General features: G+C 39.9%; 1 protein-coding gene across 4 annotated transcripts in view; it reads right to left on the bottom strand.

Moving 5' to 3' along the window:
• The window catches only part of PBX1 (pre-B-cell leukemia homeobox 1), a 318,246-nt gene that overhangs the window by 28,506 nt on the left and 264,804 nt on the right, over nucleotides 1-24,936 (bottom strand). For 2 of the 4 annotated variants that reach the window (XM_011998126.1, XM_011998128.1), the window contains exons 4-8: nucleotides 23,920-24,110; nucleotides 16,161-16,296; nucleotides 11,664-11,823; nucleotides 3,642-3,754; nucleotides 2,201-2,290 (exon numbers count right to left, since the gene is read on the bottom strand). In XM_011998126.1, the coding sequence (XP_011853516.1) occupies nucleotides 2,201-2,290; nucleotides 3,642-3,754; nucleotides 11,664-11,823; nucleotides 16,161-16,296; nucleotides 23,920-24,110 (690 nt within the window). The remainder of the gene's footprint in view (nucleotides 1-2,200; nucleotides 2,291-3,641; nucleotides 3,755-11,663; nucleotides 11,824-16,160; nucleotides 16,297-23,919; nucleotides 24,111-24,936) is intronic. The other 2 variants (XM_011998127.1, XM_011998129.1) reach the window with 2 other exon arrangements.

Raw genomic sequence — 24,936 nt, 5'->3', positions numbered from 1 at the left:
CAGAAATAAAATAACCACAGTTCACGGAAAAAAAAATTAATGCAAAGTGAGAGACTCTTTCAAGTGGCATTTTCAAGCCCAGTTTTTGTGGTGGGCTTATGTAATCAGACATAATTGTCTGCACATGTTTGGTTACACGATTTCAGAAATTATTCCCAGCCCATCAGATGATGTCAGAGGGGTCAGTGTTGACCTTCCCACTCCCCAGAGTCTGACTGCTGCTCTCTCTCTTCTATGCTGCCCAATTAGGAAAGAAAGATGCCAAATAACAGAAGTGTCAGCCCCATTTCCTGCTCAGTCACGTGGACTTCCTTCAGTTCCCTTTTCGAGTATGGCCTGATTCTTGTTCCTACACTCTTGTGCTTTTCTCATGTTCTTCTCTTCTGCTTATGCACAGAGCAAAGCTTTCTCTGGAAGAACTTATATCCCAAAAAGATTCAGGAAATACATAAATGTATGTGTGTGTAAACCTGCACTCAGACAAATACCCAAACAACTTCATTCATTTGGAATTCTTTTGGAGAATACACTTTCCCACAATGGCTTCTTGTACTTTCCCAAGAAGTCTTCCCAGTAAGTCAGCCATCAATGCAGTACTAGTAGTTAATGTAGTTAGAACAAGCACAAGATGGGAAGAATCTCCCTGTCCTGAAAATCTTTCCTAGAAAATAACATGATTGTCCAGAGTATGTTCAACACGGTTAACTTTGACTTCTCTCCTTCCATTCCAGAAAACACTTGATAAATATTGTATAAACTCAGAGAAGATTCTGCCTGAAAATGGTAGACAACAAAGACTCCCTAAGGTAAGTGGTCTTAAAAGTTACCAAGACAATCAAAATCTGCTGCCTGACTTCCTTCTGCAACATCCTTACCAAGCAGCTAGCCAAGCCATGTTTGAATTTTCCAAGGATGGGGAACTCTTAAAGGCAGCCGATCCCTTCTTCGGAGGACTCTTACTGTGAGAAAGGTCCATCAGATGTTGAAGTGAAACCTGTTTCTCTGAATGCACTACTCAGTAGTCCTATCCTATCCTAACCCCTTTAGATCATTCGTGATGACTCTAATAGTGTTAGCATGCCTTACACTACTATATACGCCCCCCAAATTTTCTCTTTTATGAGGTAAGAATTCCTAATGTGTTCAACCATTCCTCATCTGATCTGAGAAATAACTGATATTCTCTTAATCCTCCCAAACCAGACAGAATCATGTATGACTTGACCAACGCAGAGTTGAAGGGGCCATCACCTCCTTCACTGCAGACATTATTACCTCCATTAGTATAGATTACATTAATAAATCATGCCTAACTCTTCTTCCTTCGATCCCTCATTTACTTTAATCATAGCAACAGAAACAAACAATAAAAAACGATCACCACCCACCACCCAAACCTTTCTTCAATAGTTAAGGGCCAATAGTTCTACTCAAGCCATCTGTGACCTCTAAAAGCCCAGGAATCATTCCTGATCTAAAAAACGGCCTCCTTTTCCAGGCTGCCCTCTTGTCCCAGCTTGCTGTCACCGCTGCTGAGAAAGCAGACGATTGATCTGAGAAATCAAGTTGGATTGCTGTCCCAAATCTACACTCGGTTCTCCTTGTGTCTGTCTGATCGATTTCACTCTGTGCGACATAGCTTGTCGCTATGAATTTTCATGCTAGTCAGGAGCCGCCAGCGCACCCAAGAACAAGTAGAAGATGGTCTGCACCCCTCCCCATCCCTTCCACATACCCAGCTTCTGCGTTAATTTTCTTTTTAATTGTCCATAGACAGAATGAGAAAAAAAGTATTTCTTTTCTTCAGACCACAGACGTGGATGCAATGGATTTTGGCTACTAGTTTCACTTCCCAGGTTCCCAGGCCCCAGCTTGTGGTCACATTTCCTACCACTGTTGTACTAGGTGTCACCTGTTTAGCAGCTCCCCTAGCTGAACGCATGTGGCCGCAGGTGCCGTGCAAACACTGATTGCGTCTGACAGCCCTAGACGCCAGCTGCCTGCATGAAGCCTGCCCAATCGCCACTTTTTTTGTGGGTAGAATGCTGCCGATGGCATGACCGATACAGAAACAAGAAACTAGGTGACCGTAAAGCTAAGATAAGTCCTACTAAGTGGCATTCTGGGCCCTACGGCTTTGAAATAATTGGTAGTGAAAGAATAAAAACAAAGCAGGGGGTGGGGGGGCTTGTTTTCTTACACTGATGCCCTGCGGACTGTACATCTGACTGGCTGCGAGTCCATCACTGTATCCTCCTGTCTGGCTGATAACATGGCGAAGGGTATCCACCTAAACAGATGAACAATAACAGAGAGAAAATTAGTCAGAGCGGCGCAGGAAAAGGGAGGCAGATCATCATCAGGCAGGCCAACATTTGGGCATGCCATATTAATGCAATCATTTTGGAGACAGTTGTCCTGGGAGAGTCCATTAGGAGGAGGCTAGCCTCCTCTGTATGCCAATCCATAATGAGTTCTGAGTTCGGTAAGCAAGACAGTAAAATGGTAAAAGAAAACTGGGATCCCCACATTGAAACTAGTTCAACAAGTCTGCGTGAGACGGCAGGGAGTAGGATGCTAGAGGAGCTGGAGGGGAAAGCATGAAGGAATTTTCTCTTCTCCCCGTTTTTCTTCCCTACAGATCATCCTATATAGCTGTTCCTTTGCTGGGTATCCTACAAAAACAAGGGTTCTCTTTAGAGGAGGTTTGAGCAGTCATCTCACAGAGAGAGCAGTACTTGATTGAGACCTTGTATTTTTTGAGGACTTAAGTGATGGCCAGTTGTTTAGTCACTTGACCAAAGCCTGACCATATCACTTCGAACTTGTTTCCAGGCAATGTTTCTCAAGAAAGGGGTGAATCGCTGACCAGTTGGTCTGTTCTGGCCTTGTAATGCTTCTTGTTCCACATGGAGGGTGGGAAACTAGACCGACATGGCTCAGAACTTCCCTAATAATTCTGACCCACAGCATACTACTTGACCCTCTCACATCACGTTTCATGCTGAGCTGGTAGGATGGCTTCTGGAAATATCATGAAGGAAATCTGCTTACTATGGAGCACTAAGATTTGATATCACATGGCTTGATTTTGCTTCCCAATGTGGACGTCTACTCATCACCAGAAACTCAAGTCCCTTGACCTTAAGGATGACTAAGAAATGAATTTAGTCAACCTGGCTGGGTGTTTTTAAAGCTTAAAACGAAAACATCAGATAGTAATATATTTGCTTGCTTGTTAATTGCCTCTTTATATGGTAAATATTGAGCACGAGAAACCAACACATGAGAGGGAGACCTGGAAATTGAGATAACATTCTGACACCTCCTCCTTTTCCCTTTGCTGAATAAAGAATATGCTGGTTCCACTTGCCTGATGTGTCTCGGTCACCTTGCCCTGTGCTTACTGTTCTTTTCCTGCCTTCCTGGTCCAACTGAAAAGCCAGAGCCAAATGCATTCACAAAGTGTGGACGAGATTCCCCATGACAATGGTTGTCTTGATTTTGGTTTGGTCGTTGGTAAGGTTTTGGTTCTGATCTATCTTTCTCTCTCTCTCTGGACAGAAGCAGGAAGTCCAATATGACTGAGGGCTCTTGGACTCTAAGGCATTCACCTGGCGGCATATTGGCTGGGTCCCTACCTGTGATTGCACGTTGGCTCCAACCTGGGCCCCTTGGTAAGAATCCCCATTGAGTGACTGCACGCTCATGAACAAATCTCCAGAGTTTGACATGTTAAAAGAACTGGAAGAACCTGGAAAGGAAAGAGTGAGGCACCTGAATCACAGAAAGGAAAAGGCTCAAACCCCGCAACTAACAGCCAAGAGGAAGAATGACATGCAAAGCAACCCCCCAAATAAAAACTAAAATAAAAATAACACCAACAGAGTCTGGTTAGTAGCATGAAGAACAGAGCAAGCAATAAAGGGTGCATATTGTTTATGTTATGTGAAGCCATACCTTACTGCAAGTTGTCAATAGAACTGCTTCCCCTTAGCAACTTCAAGCTGAGAAAGGGAACATTTATTCTTCCTAACTTAGTCTATTTGGATTGTAGTCTCTAGTCCTAGGATCTCTCTTCTATGCCTCTAAAATTCTAGTGTTGGCCAGGGGACCACAAGATGGAGGCTATGGGCTGGTCAGTGGTATTTCTGCCACCATGATAGAGCACATAAACTGTTCAACTGGATTCTAAATATGCCATTGCTAAACCATCCCCTCCCCTGTGAGGAGCAGCACCCGGGAGGGAATGCATGAAGGCACTGTCACATACTAGGACCATGTATGGGTCTACTGACATTCCTAATTTCTAAAATGAAGGTGAAATTTCTTGCAAGGTGGCAACAGCCCAGGGAACCTTGAGGACTGTAAGAGTATGTGGGAGTGATCTACCCTTCTCTGCCACCTGCAACTATGGAGAAAACAAAATAACGGGCCAGGAATTCTCAAGCATGCATAAAATATGAAATGTTGTTGTTGCTAATAATAATAATAATAATAACAGTAATAAGTGGGCCTCAAGAAGGGCCATTAGCCATCTGCTTTCACCTCCCAGAGATGGAGGCATCATCCAGTGAGTTAGCCTAAGGTCCAACCTGGCACCACCCAGGTTCCACTGGTTCCACTGTGGTGAACCTAGCCCACATTCAACCTAAGCATAAGGGCTTGCAAAAGCTTAATATTATTCTGAAGTCATCGTGCAGCTCAGCGCATTAGGAAAGAAAGCTCAACGTGCAAGGTTTGGTTAAAACATGACGTTAGCCTGGAAAAGGAGAGACTTTAGGGACCCAGGTCAGTTGCACTCTATTATTTCCAACCCTATGTTGCTCAAATTGTGCTCTTGCCCTCATATTCTGAGACAGCCATCATCAGTGTGGAATCGCCCAACAATGATTCATGCCTCAGCTCTGACACTTTTCTTTTCTCCTCAGGTAGGGATTTGAGCTCTGAGAGCTTTCCTGCCCCACATGAAGAGGTGCAGCTAAGCAGAACAGAGGACTTTCTTTCCCCATAGAAGGACCACTTAACAAATGACAAACTCTAAACTCTGACACAATGCACTATTTATTTATGCTATCTATCTATGCTATTCATGGTGTCTTCATACTTTAAAGGCAAGAGCCATTTAGAGAAAGCTGACGATTTATAAACCTGGGTACAACTCCACATTAAAAAAAAAAACACTCAAATTTTGTTCGTCCTGTGGGATGTTCATTCACATGCAAAAAAAACTAGCTATTTTACTAAATAAAACAATCCTCCACCTAACTCCCTTCTCATTCCTTCTTTCCCAGGAAAAAATAAATGCTTTCTTTGGGGGTTAGAGGAGGACTCAATCATCAACCAAAGGACTATGCCATCTCCATAGCTCTGCGACTTGTCCTGTCTCATCTGGCCCACATTTCTCTGTTTAGCTTATCTGAAAGGAATTGGAAAGGTAGGGCCTTAGCAAAACAGGTGTAAGATCTGACCAGGTGTGGTTTATACCCAGTCAGTGGGACAAAGTCTTTGGTCTGTAACTTCCTTCCATTAATATGGGACTATCTTTGAAACTGTCTTCCTGAACATATGAATGAAACAATGTGTGGCACACATCACATGCTCATGTGTAGATATATAATATCTCTATATACTAGTACTATCCCTCTCAAATATTTTTTGTAATCACAGATACAACCTAAATAATAAAAGCCATTTTGTAATATATTACAATACATGCTTATATTTAGATGTCAACAGAACCAAGAAGAATCAGCTCCAAGAACCCAAATTATAATTTGTTATATGTCATCAGACTCCCCCACCCAACACCCCAGAGTGTTCAGTTTCAAGCTCAGGTATTTTACTTCTCTCCCATCATCTCTAGATGATGTCTCATCATCCAGAGGGTCAACCTTAAGGTCCATCCTGGCACCACCCAGATTCCACCGGTTCCACTGTGGTAAATCTAGCCCAAACATAAGGACTGTAAGTTTGACCAATGTTTTTTTAGAAATTAGTACACAAACTTAGAAATGGGAGAAACCCCCAAAAGGCTACATGATATCCAATGACATGGCATCCATGGAACCATGAAGGCATGGAATGTGTCATTTAAAAGATACATACGGCAATTGACACAGATGATTTAAAAAATATATGTGCATAGATAAACTGTAAATATGTCTGGCTGCCTAATGTACACAGAGATAAATATGCACATATAAATGTACTTCATGTACAAGTGCATTTGTATCAGAGCAGCAACTGAAGAAACAGTCCCTTGTGCTCTTGGCTGTGCTGTTTCAGCATTTCATTGTGTCTGTACACCCATGTACAGTATTACCATGGCTTCTCACTCTCTGGTAAGTATCCAGAAGCAGTGATTGTGCTGAGGGAAGAGACCAGGTGCCACTAATACCACAATAAAGCAGACAGAAGTCCACAAAAACATCTGAACTACAAGGGGAGGACATGTTCTTCACCCAGCACTGCAAGTTGGAAAGAATTTATCAAGGAATGGATAACCTCCTGGGACGCACACGATTCACTGACAAATAGTGAATGGGCTCTCTTGGAGGTGCTGTGGCATTCTCAAAGAGCTGAAACAGAATAACTTGGCTTGCTGAGAAGATCATGCAGAAACCTTACCTGCAGGCTGTTTGGAAACCATCAGCTACTACTAGAAGCACATTTTAAGATGTGGTTGTCAGTTAAAAGGTTCTGAATTTGGTTTAGGAAGGAAGGCAAGCAGCTCATTTAAACTGCCACCCAGACATTTGGGGCATGTACAGAAAACTAAATCTATACTCAACTAGGCAGAGAAGAAATAATGGATCACCTACGATTCTAATGCATTTGCTTGGGCAAACATCATGATGTGGTAATGTGTTCACATCCATTTTCATTAGACAAGTTCCCGAAAATTGCATTTCTACTCTAAAGAATCTTCAGGAGACTTAAATTTGTTAAAGAAAAACAAAAAAAGTAACAGCAAAAAACAAACAAACAAAATCCATTAATTTCATAATCCAAAAAAAAAAGAATAATGATAAAGCTTAAACCTAGAACAGGATCTCTCAACCTTGGTGCTACTGACATTTTGGGCCAAATATTCTTCATTGTGGGGGATTATTTTATGCATTGTAGGGTGGTTAGCCCTACAATGGTTATCCTCTATCCAACAGATGCCAGTAACACCCACCGTTCAAAATTGTGACAACCAAAGATATCTCCAGATATTACAAAATGTCCCCTGGGGATACAGATTTGCCCCTAGATGAGAACCAAAGACCTAGAACAAGAATGGATTTACTTTTTTCTTTTAAGGAACTCCGTGTTTAAGTGTATTCACTCAATATTTCTTACAGTATTTTAATGAAGTAGTTGCCATTTTCTGTAGTTTAGAAGTCAAGACTTCAGGTAGATTATGTGGCCAGCCTGATTCAGCTTGATAGATTGGACTCTCATACCATTTGGGAGTTCAAAGGATAGGTCCTTTTTACTAGATGGAAGCTTAATTAAGTCTCAGGCATGCTTGCTTTTCCATTTCCCCTTGTGAATTCCAAAATTCACTGTTACTTTCTACTTGGGACAAAGTGAAAGAGTAAAGTGTTGTCTGGTTCAATGTGAAAACCCTTCAACAGGTATGTATGTCAAGGTTGTAGAGTTCCAATTCCAGGAGAAATTGTTTTCACTCTTCAATTAAAAATAAGGAGGAGAATCATACTAAGGAAGAACATGAGATAAAACATCAGTAGGATAAATATTTTCACTTGGTTTTAAAAAACAAAATTATAAACATTCATGTGGGTTTACTAAAGTATCAGTCAACTTCTCTGGATGTGTTACCTTCTCTCTTTGTGTACTATATAAAAACTTCTCATAGGGCACGAAGGCTCTGAGTTTTAATATAATAACCTTTCATCAATCCTGAAAAACACCAACCCTCTTTTTAGGGGTTGATATGGTTAGACTTTGTGTCCCCACCCAACTCTCATCTTGAATTGTAATCCCCATAATCCCCACGACCCCCACGTGTCAAAGGGGAGAGACCAGATGAACTTAATTGAATCATAGCGGCAGTTTCCTCCATGCTGTTGTGATAGTGAGTGAGTTCTCACAAGATCTGACGGTTTTATAAGGGGCTCTTCCCCACTTCACTCGGCACTTCTCCCTCCTGCTGCCTTGTGAAGAAGGTGCCTTGCTTCCCCTTCACCTTCTGCCATGACTGCAACTTTCCTGAGGCCTCTCCAGCCATGCTAACCTCAGTCAATTAAGCCTCTTTCCCTTAGAAATTACCTAGTCGCAAGCATTTCCTTATACCAGTGTGAGAACGGACTAATACAGGGGTATTACAAGATTATGTATACGGGCTTGCCATTGACTAAAATAGTGCTAGAAGAAGATTTGCTGTTGTCCTTGACACAAACACACAGCTAAGCGAAAGAATTCAAATCTTGGGGTTCTGAGCTTCAGTAAGCCCACTACCACTTATCTAATCACAGAATGTGATATAATTTCCATGCTGATGGCATGCCATAGTGAGCATCTGTAATGCACAAGTCAATTTCTTTCTTCTTGGATGTTAAAATCCTCTCCAGAAGATAATCCAAGCTTCTTGAAAGGGCCTCATTTTTCTGAGGTTTTATAATCTCATCAAAATTAAGAAATTAAGAATGCATTACTCTAGGTCATTACAGAAGAATTATAGACCCCAGGTTTTAACCAGTGCTTCAACTGGTCCCTATTTTTGCTTTCTTTTTTCAAAATTTAACTTTCTTTCCTTCCTTCTATTCTTCCTCTTTGCTCCATCCATTTTGTCTAACTCCGCTGGTATAAACTATGAAGCATGCTAAATGTCTTTAAATGCTTGCTAATCCCCCCGGGTTTTAGGCTTAAGTGATTTAAAAAAAAAAAAGATTATGCTTAAGAAAACAGGAGACATGGAACATATCAACAAATAGAAATATTTGGAGGTAATCTAAGATACTGAAGTGCTGTTCTCCATACAGAAGCCTCTGGCAGGAAGAGGATTTACTTGCAAAGAAATGTATTTGTTTTTGTTTGGTTGTTTTGTTTTTTGAGATGGAATTTTGCTGTGTTACCTAGGCTGGAGTGCAGTGGTGCGGTCTCAGCTCACTACAGTCTCCGCCTCCCAGGTTCAAGTGATTCTTCTGCCTCAGCCTCCCGAGTAGTTGGGACTACAGGTGTGCGCCACCATGTCTGGCTAATTTTTGTAATTTTGGTAGAGACAGGGTTTCACCATATTGGCCAGGCTGATCTCAAACCCCTGACCTCGTGATCTGCCCGCTTTGGCCTCCCAAAGTGCTGGGATTACAGGCGTGAGCCACTGCACCCAGCCAGAAATATATTTCTTTACAATAGAAATGAGTACTTATATTTTGTAAACCTCTGAAAAAAAAACCTTCTGCTTCAATACTAAGGCTATGAAAAGTTCCTAGGTTCCACAACTCTGCCAAAATATATTTTCACATATTAACTTCTTATTTAAAATTTATTTCAATTATCATTTATCTTTTGAAATTATTGAAGAGCAAGTACATAACATGATAAACACCTTATGTGAAAAGTTTGAACATTTTAAAGTTCTGCTTTATCTGTGTGGATGATTTAATCTGGTTAAGAGCAAAAGAAAATACAGAAAAGCCCATTTATAACTTTTGCTGTTCAAATGTTTATCTTTTAAAATTCCATGCTATTGCACACATACAATAGTATTTTCTTTTGTCTCTACTTTAGAAAAAGCACTACAAAGGGGTTCCTGTGCGGATTATTTCCAACAACTTAGGCACAACTGGAAGGCTTAGCTCAAATTTTCCATAATAATTTACTTTGTGCTCAGAATAGTCACATGATGTTTAAACCACCAGAAAAAAATTCCTTAGAAAACTGTAATCATAGTCTGACATTCCGTAACAGGCAACCATAATTCTTAAACACAGAGTAGAGGGTTAAAATGCTTACTTTTCTCTTTTAAGGGCTTTAGGAAAGAATAAATAGTTACGAATTTAGTAATGAAGAAAGTCCACAGGGCCTTTCTAAGGAGTAGTCATAAATCATGCTAAGCCATCTGCGATGCAGATATACCAGGGACAGGAAAAAGTCATTTCGATATCTGTTTTGCATTATGATAACCTTTGCAGGAGTGTTGAGTGCATTTTTGCTAATGTTGACAGAATTGTACTTCTTCCAAAGAGACAAGTGAAAATGTCTGCCTAGCAGCACAGTTCAACTTGTTATTGGGTCTGAAATTCTTAATAATTGACCAGATGGAGAAGATGGAACTCTCTGGTTATTGAACCTGTTAGCTTTGATTCCTTGTCAATCACACCATGACGGAGGAAGAAAAAACCAAAATATTCCTCAAAAAGTAAATATGCTCCTCATAGGAATCTAACCTGTAGTGCTGAGAAAATTAAAACTGGATTGAATTCTATGTTATTTTATTATATTCATGTTGAAAAAGCCCAGGCCACTCTTCATGCATGATTCCATTTAGATAAAAGAAGGCCATAAAAGACATGCTAGGTATAGCCCAGTGACTTGGAGAACCTTATCATTAACAAATTTGTACATCTGGAAGCTCACAGAAGACATCAGTCTGTGGAACCCTACATTGTCTCCAGTAACAAGTCACCATAAGAAAACTTATTTTAGTGGACAAACAAGCTTTGTGGTCAAAGATACCACAAGCTTTGTGGTCAAAGATACCATTACAAACCTAATGTTAGACATTAGGTTTGTAATCATATTATGATCAAATATATTTAAATTGGTAACCTTTTAAGTTAGAATCATCCATTTTCTTAGCTGTGCACCCTAATCGAAGTCAAACCAAACTTATTTAATGAGGAAATACTTGTTTTTCCTTTACCGAAGGGGGAAAAAAAATTACCACATGCCTTCCATAGCCTACAAACACAAAGGTTATAATTTTTGCACTACTAACTATATTTTTTCACCTGTAGAAATTCTGAACTGATGACACAAGGCACACCCCAAAATACAGTATTTTGACCTAAACTCTTAAATTAGTGATATAATGCATATTTCCTGAAATAAAACCTACTACATAGCACATGACCGATAATCATACAGAAGACCAACAAAAAACAATAAAGAACAACAACTATAAACAATACATAGAAATATTCATAGCCTGGTTTTGCATACCAAAACATTCTAATAAGATATTTGCTAGAAGAGTAAATATTTCTGCATAGAATGCACGCTAATAGGTGACCCAGACATTATGTTGTTGGAACAGCAAAACTGACAAGGATAAAAACTTTATATAAAATGGGCCAAATGACAGAATCCCAATAGACTATCTCTAAGCATTATGCCTAACTTATTTATTGATATCCCTGAGGGGAGAATTTAGAAGTCTCATCAAGCTAACCAATTTACTTTGGTCTTAACTTAATAGACACATTAATGCAAACCTCCACACAACCCACCTTGTAAACAGTCTAACAGATTGCTCTTTGGAAATGAAAGGAAGAACCCAAAGTGACATTAACATCCAAAAATACAATCGAATACAGAAATTAACCAATCAAAAGTCTAACAAATTAAAAGAAAATCAAAATGTAAGAAAAGCAAGTATAAAAATAGAGAACAATTCCTCCCCCCAACCCCCAATCAAAGAAAAAACTAACCAGCTGAGTTGGGAGTTGAGGGTGAGTTAGCTTGGCTTCCATGGGCTGACACATTGGTAGCAGTGACAGCTGTTTTGGCAGCATAAATATTGGCTTCCTCTTGAAATTTACCTATGTTCTTCTTGTACCGGATTCGCTTATTTCCAAACCAGTTTGATACCTAGAGTAGTTTAATAAGATGAGAAAGTTCACATTTCATCCTTCAGAAACATTGCAGAAGAAAAAAAAAAAGGCTTTATGGGAGAGGTGAAGAGGTAAACTAATTGGTCTTATCCTACTTGTATTAATAATTTGGCAATGTCAGTAAAAAGATCTGAAGTAAGAGCTTCAAAAGGACAACTACATGAAATGCGATTCTCTTGTTTAATATCACTAAAATTTAGTAAAACCACTGTGACAAAAATCTTCCTATAAAGGAGCTGCTCATTTAAGCTAGAACCCTTTTAATTTAGAGCAAGCATTTTAAATTTGCTTACATCTTCAGTTATGACACTAAAATATACCTAACATTTCAGGAGAAATGCCCCGAGTGTTCATCAATGCGAAAGCTGGCTTTATGCCATCAAAATACACAGACCTTTAAATGTCCATATAGGTGCTTTCATGTGATAGATTAATTGCAAATTTTTAGAAGTTACATGACTTTAATGTGGACTGAGATTCTTAGCTGTATTTCACGATAGACCTTAGGATCAATATAATTCAATCTACCAGATTTCACTGACTATTTTGTGTAAAGCTTGGTATTATCTACATAAGGAAAAACTGTAGCATACAAATGACTATCCCCTTGAATTCTAGTGTTTAAATGTTAAAGCCAGCAGACACAATAAACCTAATTTACTTTCATTTGTTAATTTATTTCCTTCATGTGGTTCACAGCAGGTATCTTGGCTCCATTTGGTACCTCTGCTCCCTTCATACCAAGACCTCTGCCAGACACAAGGGGAGATACAGTTAAATTCAAGTTTTACCCCCATAATTCCTGCCCTGGGAAGGAAAGTTTTATATCCCACATTCCAGATATGATTTTGAACTAAAATGCTGAGGTTTTCATATAATTACAAACCAAACTATGAACCTGGTGAGGGAAGGGGGAGTTGATACCACATGTACCACAGTTTACATATCATTTATATTTAACTCCCAAAGACAGCAGATAGATAACACTGTTGCAAAACTATAATTTTTATATTTATGTAAATATAATTTATATTAATATAATATAACTTAATTTTTTAAATGCATTAGCAAACTTAAAACATCTTATAAGGATAGCACTGAAAGGCTTATGCAACTTATACTATAGCAGAAATGTCAAGCCTTTTTTGAAAGAAAAAAAATCCGGCCGTACCACCACAATATTAGTAAACAAAAGAGAAAAAAATTCAATAAGAAAATGCTTTATTTATTGTAAATGCTGATGTCTACAGAAAAAGAGGTAAACTGGAGAAGGAAGGACACTTTTGGGTGTATTTCAGGATCACTGCATATCTAGTTTCACTTTGAAATTTATGTTTTTCTTGATATAACTTTCACTATTCGTAGGAATTGGTCATAATTATGGTTGCTTTTTGATTTATGGGATAGCAAAAGAAGAAAAAAGATAAGGAGATTTTTTTCTCAGATAACTGCACAAGCTGAAAGAAAAGGGAAAAAGATGAAAGTAATTTGGGAGGACTTTTGAAGAAGAAATACCTGAGGTCCAATTATATGTGAAAAAAAAAAATAAGCTGAAGGGGGTAGAGAGGGGACATGTTGTGGGAGTGATTCCCTTCTAAATGACAAGAATGGAACTGGTAGGAAGGTGCTAGGTCAGTTCAGGGACTTCCTGCATTGTCCAACAGACAATGATCCAGACAATGTATACAGTGTTATCATGAATGAACTAATTATTCAACAGTCATGGACTAAGGGCCTAATATGCGTTAGGCACTAAGGATGTATAGATAACAGACACAGAATGAGACATAAAATACAGAAAGAATAGTAGGTTTTATAGGAAGAGTTTGATTCACATTTTGAGTAAGTTAATTTTGAAGAAGCTCTGGGCAGAGCCACGATGAAGTCCATTGGGAAGTAAAATATATGAGTTTGGTCCTGCAGGAGAGAAGTGCCATCAGGTATTCAAATGGAAGTATTATTTGTAGCTGTGAGCATGGAAAAGATTAAGTGTTAACTTCAAAGTTAAGTGTTCAAGGGGAAGTTGTTAAAACAACTTCTACTACAGATTTCACCCTCAAAGATTCTGATTCAGAATTAAGGTGACACTCAAGAATTTACATTTCCAACAGGCTCCCAGGGGATGCTGATGCTGCCTTCTGTGGATCACACTTCGAGTAGCTGTGGTATAGACAAAGGGCTCTTTAGGGATTTGGGGAGATACAGTCAACAGGCGGATTTCAGATGGATTTGGGTGTATGGGCAGCATATCCTTGTTTTGGGTCATGGGGTTTCAATAGCTTTTAGTAGATTTCAAAAGAATTTGTGACTTCAAAAAAAGACAATAATGATACAGTCCAAGAGGTATTCCCTGGCTTTGGGAACTAGGAGAAAGACTGAATAAATCATGTGATCCAACAAACCATGATTAGTAGATGGGGCAACTAAGACCCAAAAAGAAAGAGTGAGTTCCCTAGGATCCCACAGTTGACTCTTGCCAAAAATATGCTCCTTGCTTAATGTTCTTTCTATGATATCATATATTGTCTCCCATTGGACTTGTTTAACAATGGTAGCTTAGTTGCTTTGGGGAGAGACAGATGTGATGAGGAAGAAAGAATGGCATGACTTTGGCATGGGCAGAGGAAAGGGAAAGGTGACACAATATGTAAATAAGCATTTTAATGGACACACCATTTGTACCTTGAGTTTCCATAATGAAGGAAGTGAAGGTTGCGGGAACAGATCAGGAGTTTAACTTATATCCAGCTATACTACAAATTACCTCCAGGAGAATTCCTTTTACCTTCAACACGGAGTTGAAATTCTGAATTCCACACTTGGAATTCAGACAGCAGTAATTTAATTCTACTTTAAAAGCAGAAGGTTCCAGGATAAAATTCACTGATTTAATATTTGCTCCTTGTTTGTGGTCCATACCTAGAAGCATTCCTGAAACACGCAGCAAGTATCAAAAAGCATTAATTCCCTTTTTTTGTGGACAAGGGGTCTAGATTTGGACAAGAATGGTGATAGCCCTAGAAAAAACTAGGCTACTTGAATTTCACCACTGACATTCCAGTTTCCCAGAATTGTCAAGACTGAAAATGACCTTCAGCTGGGTCAAAGCACCTAAGGAAGGCCCAAGTTAAAAAGGAGTCAATTCTTTCTGCTTTATCTGAAAGAATGTTTTCAAGGATATTTGCTGCTGTAAAATCATCTTAGTTTGTTGGGGAGGCTCGGCCAATCCCTTCATTGTCAATACCTTTTGTGGAGCTCTATATTCTGACTGGACCTAATTCTGTATAGGTAAACACAGGTTGATGGGATCAGCACCCTGCAGGGATCAACGGAAATCGGGATTCAATTCAAGGAGGTACAGATGCTTAGTTTATATAAAGGAGCATCTGCTTCATTTGAAAAGTGGTAAGTGAAATTTCTCACTACAGTAGTCTTCACTACTCCCTCCCCTCCCCAGTTTTAATGGAAATACCTGTACATTTAATTCTCCTGCATGTGACAAAATTCTAAGAAAAACTTTCTTCGACAGATTTCAGAACTATCACTATAGGTCTCAATTAGAAACCAGTGGTGGTATTTGAGGTTCAGACTGAATAAGAAGTTTGGGTGGATCTTTTGAGCGGACAAAATGTACGTACATATAAATATTGCCTACTGTTCTGCTTCATATTCATATTGAAAACTCTAGGCCTATAACAATTTTATATCATGTATCTTTCCAAGTCAACAGACACCACCTGTTATGGTTATTGCTCTTTGGGGGAAGGGCGCATTCAGTGACATTTTATTCAACCATTCCAATGTAATCGCAGTGACATGTTAAAATTCCTACACTCCATCAGTTAGAGAGTCAGCACATCAAGAGGAGACATTTAAGTTCCTTTCATTTAAAAGGCTATATAACAACTAGTTCCATTCACTGACTCTTAAAGTTCCTGGGTTGGGCAAAAAATGGCTAAGGAATTGAGTTTGAAAAACAGCATGAGGAATGCAGGTAACTTCCCTAGTACACTTTAGACACCTCACCGATTTGAAGCAAAGGAGTGCTTGTTGGAAAGAACCCTAACCCTGTTTTTACACTGTACTCTACTTATTCTTCTCTTCCTTCTGCTGGTCCTTCTCAAGTTTTGCCAAGTACTTACCTAGAAACTCACTTATACACATATACATCAAGTGCTTACCTTGATATTTTAAGGCTACAGCTGATGGAACTTGCAAGGCATGAATGTCCAGTAAAGCAAGACCTCCAAGAGCCTGCTCTGGAGGCCCCACCATAGCCAGGCTACAGGCTGAGGCTTTTGAGGGGCTGCTTACCTGGGAGACTGTGATGCCACACTTCTTGGCTAACTCCTCTTTGGCTTCCTCACTGGGGTAAGGGTTGCTGAGATGGGAATAGAAATATTCATTCAGGATTTCTGTCGCTTGCTTGTTGAAATTCCGTCTCTTCCGCCTTTGTAAAGAGAAAGGAAACAATAACAAAAAGGCTCACACCAAATAAACATAAAATGGGAGAGAATAGAATCTACTTCTGGGAGAAGACAAATTTTTGAGCAAAAGGTGAATTGGAGCACATTTACTAAAAGGGGCTGGATGCCAAAACCATAACTAAAAGCATTTGCTCAATACTTCATTGTGTACCATCCGGGCACCAAACAGAAGAGTGGTCACGGATATTTTTTGCAGAGTAGTGAGGAGCATAAAGTTTCAAAATTCGGGCCATCTTGGTTTGTTCACTCTGTCAACCCAGGTTGGAGTGCAGTGGTGTGATCTTGGCTCACTTTGAACCTCCACCTCCCGGGTTCAAGCGATTCTCCTGCCTCAGCCTCTTGTGTAGCTGGGATTACAGGCACACACCACCACACTCGGCTAATTTTTGTATTTTTAGTAGAGATGGGGTTTCATCATATTGGCTAGGTTGGTCTCTAACTCATGACCTCATCATCTTCCTGCCTCGGCCTCCCAAAGTGCTGGGATTACAGGTGTGAGCCATTGCGCCCAGCCCCATCTTGGTTTTGAATCCTGGGTCAATTGAATATCAGCTGGGTGATTTTGACCAGCTTCTTCAATGAAAGTGAAGAGGGTCATACTGACTTCACAGGGTGAGAGTAGGGAAGAGATGAGACCACACAAAGACAGCATTCAGCACAGCGCCCAACACATGGCAGGTGCTACAGCGTGGTCTTTCTTCTTACCAGGTTCCAGGCACTGGGCCTTACCCCTCCCTCTTGGCAATCAATTCAAGTTATTCATTTTTCACAACTACTGAGGTAGATATGATTATTTGTATTTACCGATAAAGAACAGAGCTCAAAGGTCACTCAGCTGGTAGGTAACAGAGCCAAGGTATTCATTCAGGTCTGACCGACAACAAAACCCAGTCTCTCTCTTCTACACAAATGAGCTCCTCACAATTACACAGAGATTCTGCAGCCATAAGTTAAAAATAAGTTATCACGTTCTTTCCATTCTATCCCCATGTAAATGCACGTAACATTCTTAAAAGGCATCTGGAGAAGGGGGCACAGAACTGACTGAAATTAACCCCCAACAGCTTGACCTCCCTCAGAAGGAGAAAAGTGGCACTTCTTAAGCAAGAACAGCTGCTAAATGGTAAAACAAAAGCCCACAGAATTCTTTTTCACATACAGGTTGCCAAAAAGGAGAAAATCACTTTTTTTGAATAAAAGCATTTTTCTGCCTTAAAAAAGAAAAAGTGCTAATTGAACTAATTTAAAGTGAGAGTCACTTTATCGCTTCCTGACAATGAAGGCCTGTGGATAGCTGAGGGCGTTGCAGGCTCATTGCAGGGGCTGGCTGGCCCTCCTTAAAGCTGTGGGTCCTTCATCTTTAAATTAGCTTGCTTAGCACTTTTGCCTTTCTTGCTTTTATTAAAAGCTTTTCCTTATGGAAAAAATGTCCAGAACATCCCTGATTATGCCAGGATATAGGATTTCCCAATTTAGCCAACAGAAAGCACTGATGGCCTTGCTAGACAGGAAATTCAGCTAATATTGTATTTTCAGGGTCCCGCTTGGATTAATTAACACAATAAAGTGCCTGATTTTACCGGATGAACACCATCTGTCCACAGGTATTAACCACATCTGTCCAGATTATGCCAAGCCCAAGTCACTCTCCTAAATCATGCTGAGTTTCTGGGTCACTCAGCATCAGAAATTGTACAGATTGGATTTAAAAGCCCAACTGCAAAGTGGGCATGTGTTAAAAGCTCTTGCATGATGGGAATCTGAGGAAGATAGCCAAGTGACTAACACAGTCTGCAGGCCAGGCTTTAGATCACCTTTGGCTTCTCTTTCTTCTTCGCCTAAAGAAGACTGTTGTTTTAGGCCTGGGGAACTGGACCCTGAAGGCTCCCTAATTGGGAGAGCCTCCGTTCCCTCATTCAGTTGTTTGCATTAGCATTACTGTGTATTTTTTGGGACTCTTCCAATTGAGCTCAAAGGAAACCTCTCTGGAATGAGCTGGTGGTATGCGGATGGTGCAGACAGCTGTTCCCAGCTCTTCTCTCCTTGTGATGTGCAATCTTCCCTAGGTGGTCTCATCTACTCTGATGGACTCGCTTATCACCTCTTTTAGTAGCTGTCTTAATCTAGGGTGTTTGAAATCCTAGGATCAGGATTTTTCAGAATTTCAAGAAACCTAGTGAAAATAACACCTTTCTACCATAAGGCTGAGCTAACTGAGACGCCTGGTTTCTTTGCTTTGGCTTGAAGTGTTATCACCTTGCTGAGTTAACATTTGTGATTTCAAACCAATGAGTAGCTTTGTGAGTTGGGCATCAAGGTTTTGAATTTAAGAAATTTGGAAGTTAATTAAATATTACTGGATAAACATGGTGTTTTAGGGACAGAAAATTTTTGACGCACAGGGTCCACGGGGGAAGTTTTTTATAAAAGACTCATGATAGTGAGATGTGTAGACGTCACAGACATACACTGCTAACTACCAAATTTGTTATCTCCTGCCCTAATACCTGTGCTAAGAGCCACTGGCCCATTTATGACTGCAGACTCCAAGCATCTTCAGACAAACTGTTTCCAAAACTAAGATCACCTTTTACCCAAATCAGCTCCATTTTCCTTGTTAGCCTTATTATTTAGTGACATTACTACAGATATAGTTCATTATATTTGCTAATTTGTTCATTCCTTCATTCATTCATTCATTCAAAGATTTGAGTACCTAGCATGTGCTAGAAACTACGAGTTTCTCAGCTCTTCCTGCTTTCTTACCTTCATCAAATGATTGCCCCCTAAGCAAGTCCTGCCAGTTCTACACTTTCAAATCAACCTCTTTTGTTTCATTCTAATTGTGCTGCTATTTGTGAAGTGAGTGAAGAGGAGCCGCTGCCTATTGTATGACTGTATGACTAGCGCTGTCCAAGAGTACTTTGTGCAATGAGTGAAATGTTCTATATCTCTGCTGTCCAATGCAGTAGTCACTGGCTACGTGTGGCTACTGAGCAGCTGCAATGTGGCTACTGTAACTAGAGAGCTAATTTTTAAATGTTTATTCATTTTAATTTAGTATTCAGTTAACTTAAAATCAAATAGCTATATACCAGAGCAACACTAGATCAATGCTTTCCCAAGAAGCCCTCTTGGAAAAAGATTGTAGCTCTGGGGACACCATCAAAAACATAAAATATCTTTGAAACCTCTTGTTTTAGTCCACTCTATAATATAGCAATGTTTATCTTAAAATAAGAATATTTTCTTTGGAATACTTATGTAAAATGTGAAAAGTATTTCAATTTATTCTGTGTGGTGCCAGTCTGAGGAGCACAGGCTTCAACAATTGTTCTTTACATTGTCTTTTCTCCAGTCCAGCTCATCTTCAAGAGACTCACTAGAGTAATCTTTCTAAACCATAGATATGTCACTAATCATTATAAAATTTAATAATAATGTGTATATAAACAACAATGTACAATAGCATATAACAGTAATATATAACACAGTAATCATTATGATAGCTGAATTATGATGTGAATATTATGTGCCAGATACTATAGTAAGATTTATTCCTATTTACAGGATTATCTACATTTTACAGGTAAGAAAACCGAGTCTTGGGAAAATGAGTCACAGGGTCATAAAGGTCATCAGGGTTGTAGCCAGAATTTGAATCCAGTGCAATTTTATGTGATAACTTCCCATACTTCTTCTTTAAATAGCTCTGAGGGTTTCTGCTGTTTGATAGGATAAATTTAAAATCTTCACTGGTACAGTTAAGGTTTTTCAGTGGATCTTTCCTATCCCTAGTGCCTCATTTCCCCTCAATCCTACACATGCTCTGAACAATTTCATCTAGCCACATCATATGCCTCTGCATTCCCCAAAGACTCGTGGCTTTCATGCTCCTGTGGCTCTTCACACCACCCTGCGTCTTTCTCTCCCACAACATCCGCCACAGATTTACATATGTTTCCCCAACTAAACAGCAAATTCCTCAAAGGCAGAGGACAGATCTCACTCATATTTGAAACTCTTGTGTCTAACACATAGTAAGCACTCAAGTAAGGAATGCTTGCTGAAGTAGAATTACGTTGTTTATTTTGCTGTCATTCCTTCTGTTTGGCAAACATCCTGCTCCTCTGAGACTCAGCATTTTTCCGCCCTCTCTCTGGATCCTTTCCTTCAGGTGGAGTAGGTAGATGAATGAACTGAATGTGTAACATGTGGTGTTATGTGTAGTTGGAACAGTATTTGTCCTATGAGATTATGAGCTCTTTGAAGGTAGCACCCACATGTATATGCACTTTTTTCATCTTTGATGTTCCAGTGGCTACTACAACATCAGGCAGATAGTAAGAGCTCAGTTAGATAAACCAGTAAATCTAAGTAGAGTGCCAGTGTGACCAGACTAGACCTTCTTGGATGTCCTTTCCTCCTTCTTGCCATCCTCTCCTTGGCAATATACTTTACGTAATCCCCTCTATTGCAGTGAAGTATACAGACGTACTTTTAATTATCTGTTTATGTTACTGTTATTTCTAGCAAAATGTTATAGAAAAACAGTTAAGATTACTGCTTGAAAATCAGTTAGATAGTTTATAAGTTCTCTCCCTCTTTTAACTAAAAAAAAAAAAAAAATGTTATTTATAGTTCTGATAATAAACTTACCAAGTAGTATGGCACAATGCTTGGTATATAGCATGATATGAGATATGTTGAATGAATGAATGAATGGAATTTTTAAGTTAAACCTTCCTGGTACAGTTAAGTCAATCTAAGGAAGAGAGACAGGAAATGACTTGAGTGGGATAAACCTGGGCCCAGAGAGGAGTTGAGGAGTGTGGTGGACAGAATTCCAGAACTGTAGACCCTGGTGTACACACCTTCCCTGTGAGTGGATGGCATAGGAAATATGATGAGGTTCCTCATCAGCTGACTTTGAGTAAATGAAAGGGAAGATTCGATTAAAGCCTTAAAATGGAAAGTTTCTCCTACGGGCCCTCAGCAAGAAAACAGGCAGCCAAACTGTGAACTGCCTATTGAGAAGGGCAGCCTCTAGGAACTGAGGCCCTCGGTCCTACAATGAGAAGGAACGAATTCTGCCAACAACCAGAACAAGCTTAGAAGGAGACTCTGAGCCTCAGATGAGATCACAGGCTCAGCTTATAAGCTTGATTACAGATTCGCTGTGACTAGGGCAGAGGATCCAGCTAAGCCATGCCCAGGCCCCTGACCAACAGAAACCGTGCGATAATAAACTTGTGTTGTTTTAAGCTGCTTAATTTGTGGTAATCTGCTATGCAGCAATAGAAATCTAATACAATGAGTGTTCCACAACAAAGCAGGAACACTCAATTCTACACACCTATTAGATTACAAAGACTAATCTTATTACTAAATCAAGTCCTCTTTGTATTTTATTTGTCTTCCATGAAATCTTTTTTGGTGAGGCCCTGCCTATCAGATGCATGGTTTAGAGGAGCATGTGAATATGTGCAGTGAGTGTGTCTTTCTTACTAAGTTTGCTTAGCTATCTCTCCCAATTACAGTTAGTGACGCTGGAGGCACTGATATGAATTCCCCAATCAGGATGTCTGGCAAACATTTGCTTTTGAACTGAGAAGGCCATTTGCTCAGCCTTAGGCTGGAATCTGGGGTCATGTTCTTTCACTGGTAATAAAGATACCCCCAAAATGAAATGATAGTAACAGTGACAATAGGTTAGTTGTTTTCGTTTTGAATCTTGGCTCAGAAGCAATGATTCAAAGGTTGTAACCAAAGCAAGAAAAAGACCCTGTCTTAAAGTGACTGTCTGTCTGGTGCCAACTGGAACACTCTAGGCAAAGGCCGGTGGAAGTGAAAGAAACTTGTGGACAAAGCTCTCCAAGCTTTGTGTCTGTTACAGTCTGACCTTCAACTGGGCACAGTGGAATTACTGAGAGAAGATATCCAATGAGACAATTAATTCTGCTCCTCCCGTCTCTCTGCTTACTTTCTTGAAAAGAACTCAGTCTGGAGCCAACTGTTCTTCTTTTTTTTTTTTTCAATACCTGCCAACATAAATACTAACTCCAGCATTTTAACTAGAGGAGTTACCATGGAGATGTAAGCAACACACACAGGGTGGCAGTGGCACAGAGGAAGGACCCAAACAGAGGCCACCAGTCACTTGCACTTTGCACTATGCAGAACAGGCTGTATTAAAGAAGCCAGGCAGACAGCAGGCCACGGGTGAGGGAGAGGCTCAGAGGATCCTGCTTTAGGGTGATTTTGCGTATTTCCACTCCATTACTATACCCAGTTGGGGAAAACTACCTTCGTTTTTACTTTCTCTTGACTTATTCTATGGAATTCTACTGGCCCAGAGTTACATTTTGCTAGCTGGCATTCTCGTGTTCTAGTCCATGCAACCCAAAACACATTGACTAAAGGGAGTGAGAAGATGCCAGGGCGTTTTAAAGAGGTTCAAGGACTGTAAAGACCACAATTGTGAAGACAGAGAGAAATGCAGGTAGGATAGCTGAATAAAACATGATCTCAGGGGTGAAAAAATTCAAGAGGAGTAATAAATCATTTTATCTGATTGAAAAGAGACAAAATTATAGATTGTGAAGTGGAACACTGACCCTGACATATCTAACATCCTAACGATAAAAATAACAGATTGGGATTATTATCAAGAATTTAAATATGAATGGTATCTGAATTCACAGATGATGAATTTAAGACAAATTCTAGATCACAAAGCATACCCAAAATCAAAATGTATTTGCTAGATGAATTATCAAAATATTCTTCTAGAGTAGACGAAAGATATGACTATCACTATTTTACAGGCTGGATAACAGAAGCAAAAGGAATCAAAGGGATTCACATAAATCTATCGGTCTAGAGAGTAGGGGAACCAAGAGATGACACTTGTTCTGTGTTCTCAGTTCTTGTCTTCTTTTAAAGGTCCTTTCTATCCATGGTTTCTTCAACTGAATGCCCTGAACTCACAAGTAAGGACATAAGCAGCAATGCCAGATGGAAACCATCAAACCAAGTTGGCCCACGTTAGACCATCTCCTTGTCCCTCTATGTCCAAAGTGCCGTGTCTTATTCATTTCTGCACTCCTAAAATTAGCCCAGAGACAGCAATTTACTTAGAAATATTTGTTGAATTGTGTGCACTCTCGGTCCATCTACAGGGTGGAAAAGATCCCAATTTCCAAGCAAATGGAATAAACTTTATTGAATAGAGCCTGTCGTGATAGAATGCTAGTAAGACAGCTGCAGGCTCATAGTTACAAGACGCATCTATAAGAGAGGTACCTAGTGCTATGAAAAGAAAAAAAATCTCACTGTACCTAAGTCCTCCTTGCTGCTACCCACAGTGCATAACATAGTGATAAAGATCACCTCCTGCAACCATGTATTTTCCTGGTACTGTGTGAAACCAATGACCTATCTAGTCTCGCAGAACCATTCTCAGGGTACCATTTGGTTCAGTGTTGATGGGGTGAAACTAGAGCCTATAAGGGTGGCCAGCTATGGACTCTAGCCCCAGATCAGTGACTCCCACAGAGGGCAGGACAGCCCCATGGGAGACTCACCGCGCATCCAGAAATCGGGAACGCAGGATCATCACGGCCTCGCACGTGCTCTGCTTGAGCTGCATCTGGATGGAGCTGAACTTGCGGTGGATAATGCTGACCATCCGCTCAATCTCCTTTGGGGAGATAGGCCTGGTCCGGCTTTGCTCTCGCAGGAGATTCATCACGTGGGTGGTGAACTCGTTGCAGGCCTGGAATGGCAAGACAATAAACACAGTCATTGCGGGTCCAAGCCTCAATGCGTATCAAGTCTATGACACAAGGAGCATGTGGGCTTTTCTAGAGACTTGTGCAAATAAAGAAAACTAAGATAGTTTGTGGTAGACGTCCATTTCAGCCCCTATGGCTCTAAGTTTTGGCGATAATGTTGAATTTTTTTAAGACACAAAAAAATTTCTTAATCATTTTATCTTAATTTTTTTCCATGATTTTACCACAGTAAAATGTAAGAATATGACTTCTAGTATAAAACACACTACACTACCCTTTGTCCCAAAGTTAACAGTCAAAGGGAGTTTGGGGTCAAATGTATCATGTGCTTTCTGCCTTGCTCATTATTTCTGATATAGGAGTGCTTCCAAATACTCAATTTTAGAATGCATAAACAGCCAAAAGAGTTTAAATGGAATCATGGAATTAAAAGCTTTGATAACTCTTCTGGGAGATTTCTCATCCATCTATTTCTGTTTCAAGTTTTATTATAAGAACTTCCTCTCTTGCTCTGGCCTTCTGAAGATCCACTATGTCTGTAACACAAAGGGAATCTGTCCCCAGGGGTCTTAGAGAAACAGCATCAAAACATGATTGAGAGGATTCAGGAACTATCCCTGCAGAAATAAAAATTCTCAGGTTATAAACTAGCATATCATCAGCTCCGGAGGTGGAGTTGAAAATCGTATTTCCCCACCTCCTTATTTAACAGGGAGAAAAACTGTGGCCCAGAGAGGTGAAGGGACATTTCCACAGGCACACAGCAAACATGAAGAGGCAGAAGTAGCGCCTGAGCCCTTCCTATTT

This window comes from Mandrillus leucophaeus, unplaced genomic scaffold (assembly GCF_000951045.1).
Source record: "Mandrillus leucophaeus isolate KB7577 unplaced genomic scaffold, Mleu.le_1.0 Scaffold558, whole genome shotgun sequence".
NCBI lineage: Eukaryota > Metazoa > Chordata > Mammalia > Primates > Cercopithecidae > Mandrillus > Mandrillus leucophaeus.
Note: the sequence above shows the minus strand (reverse complement) of the source record. Positions and strands in the feature narration are given on the sequence as shown.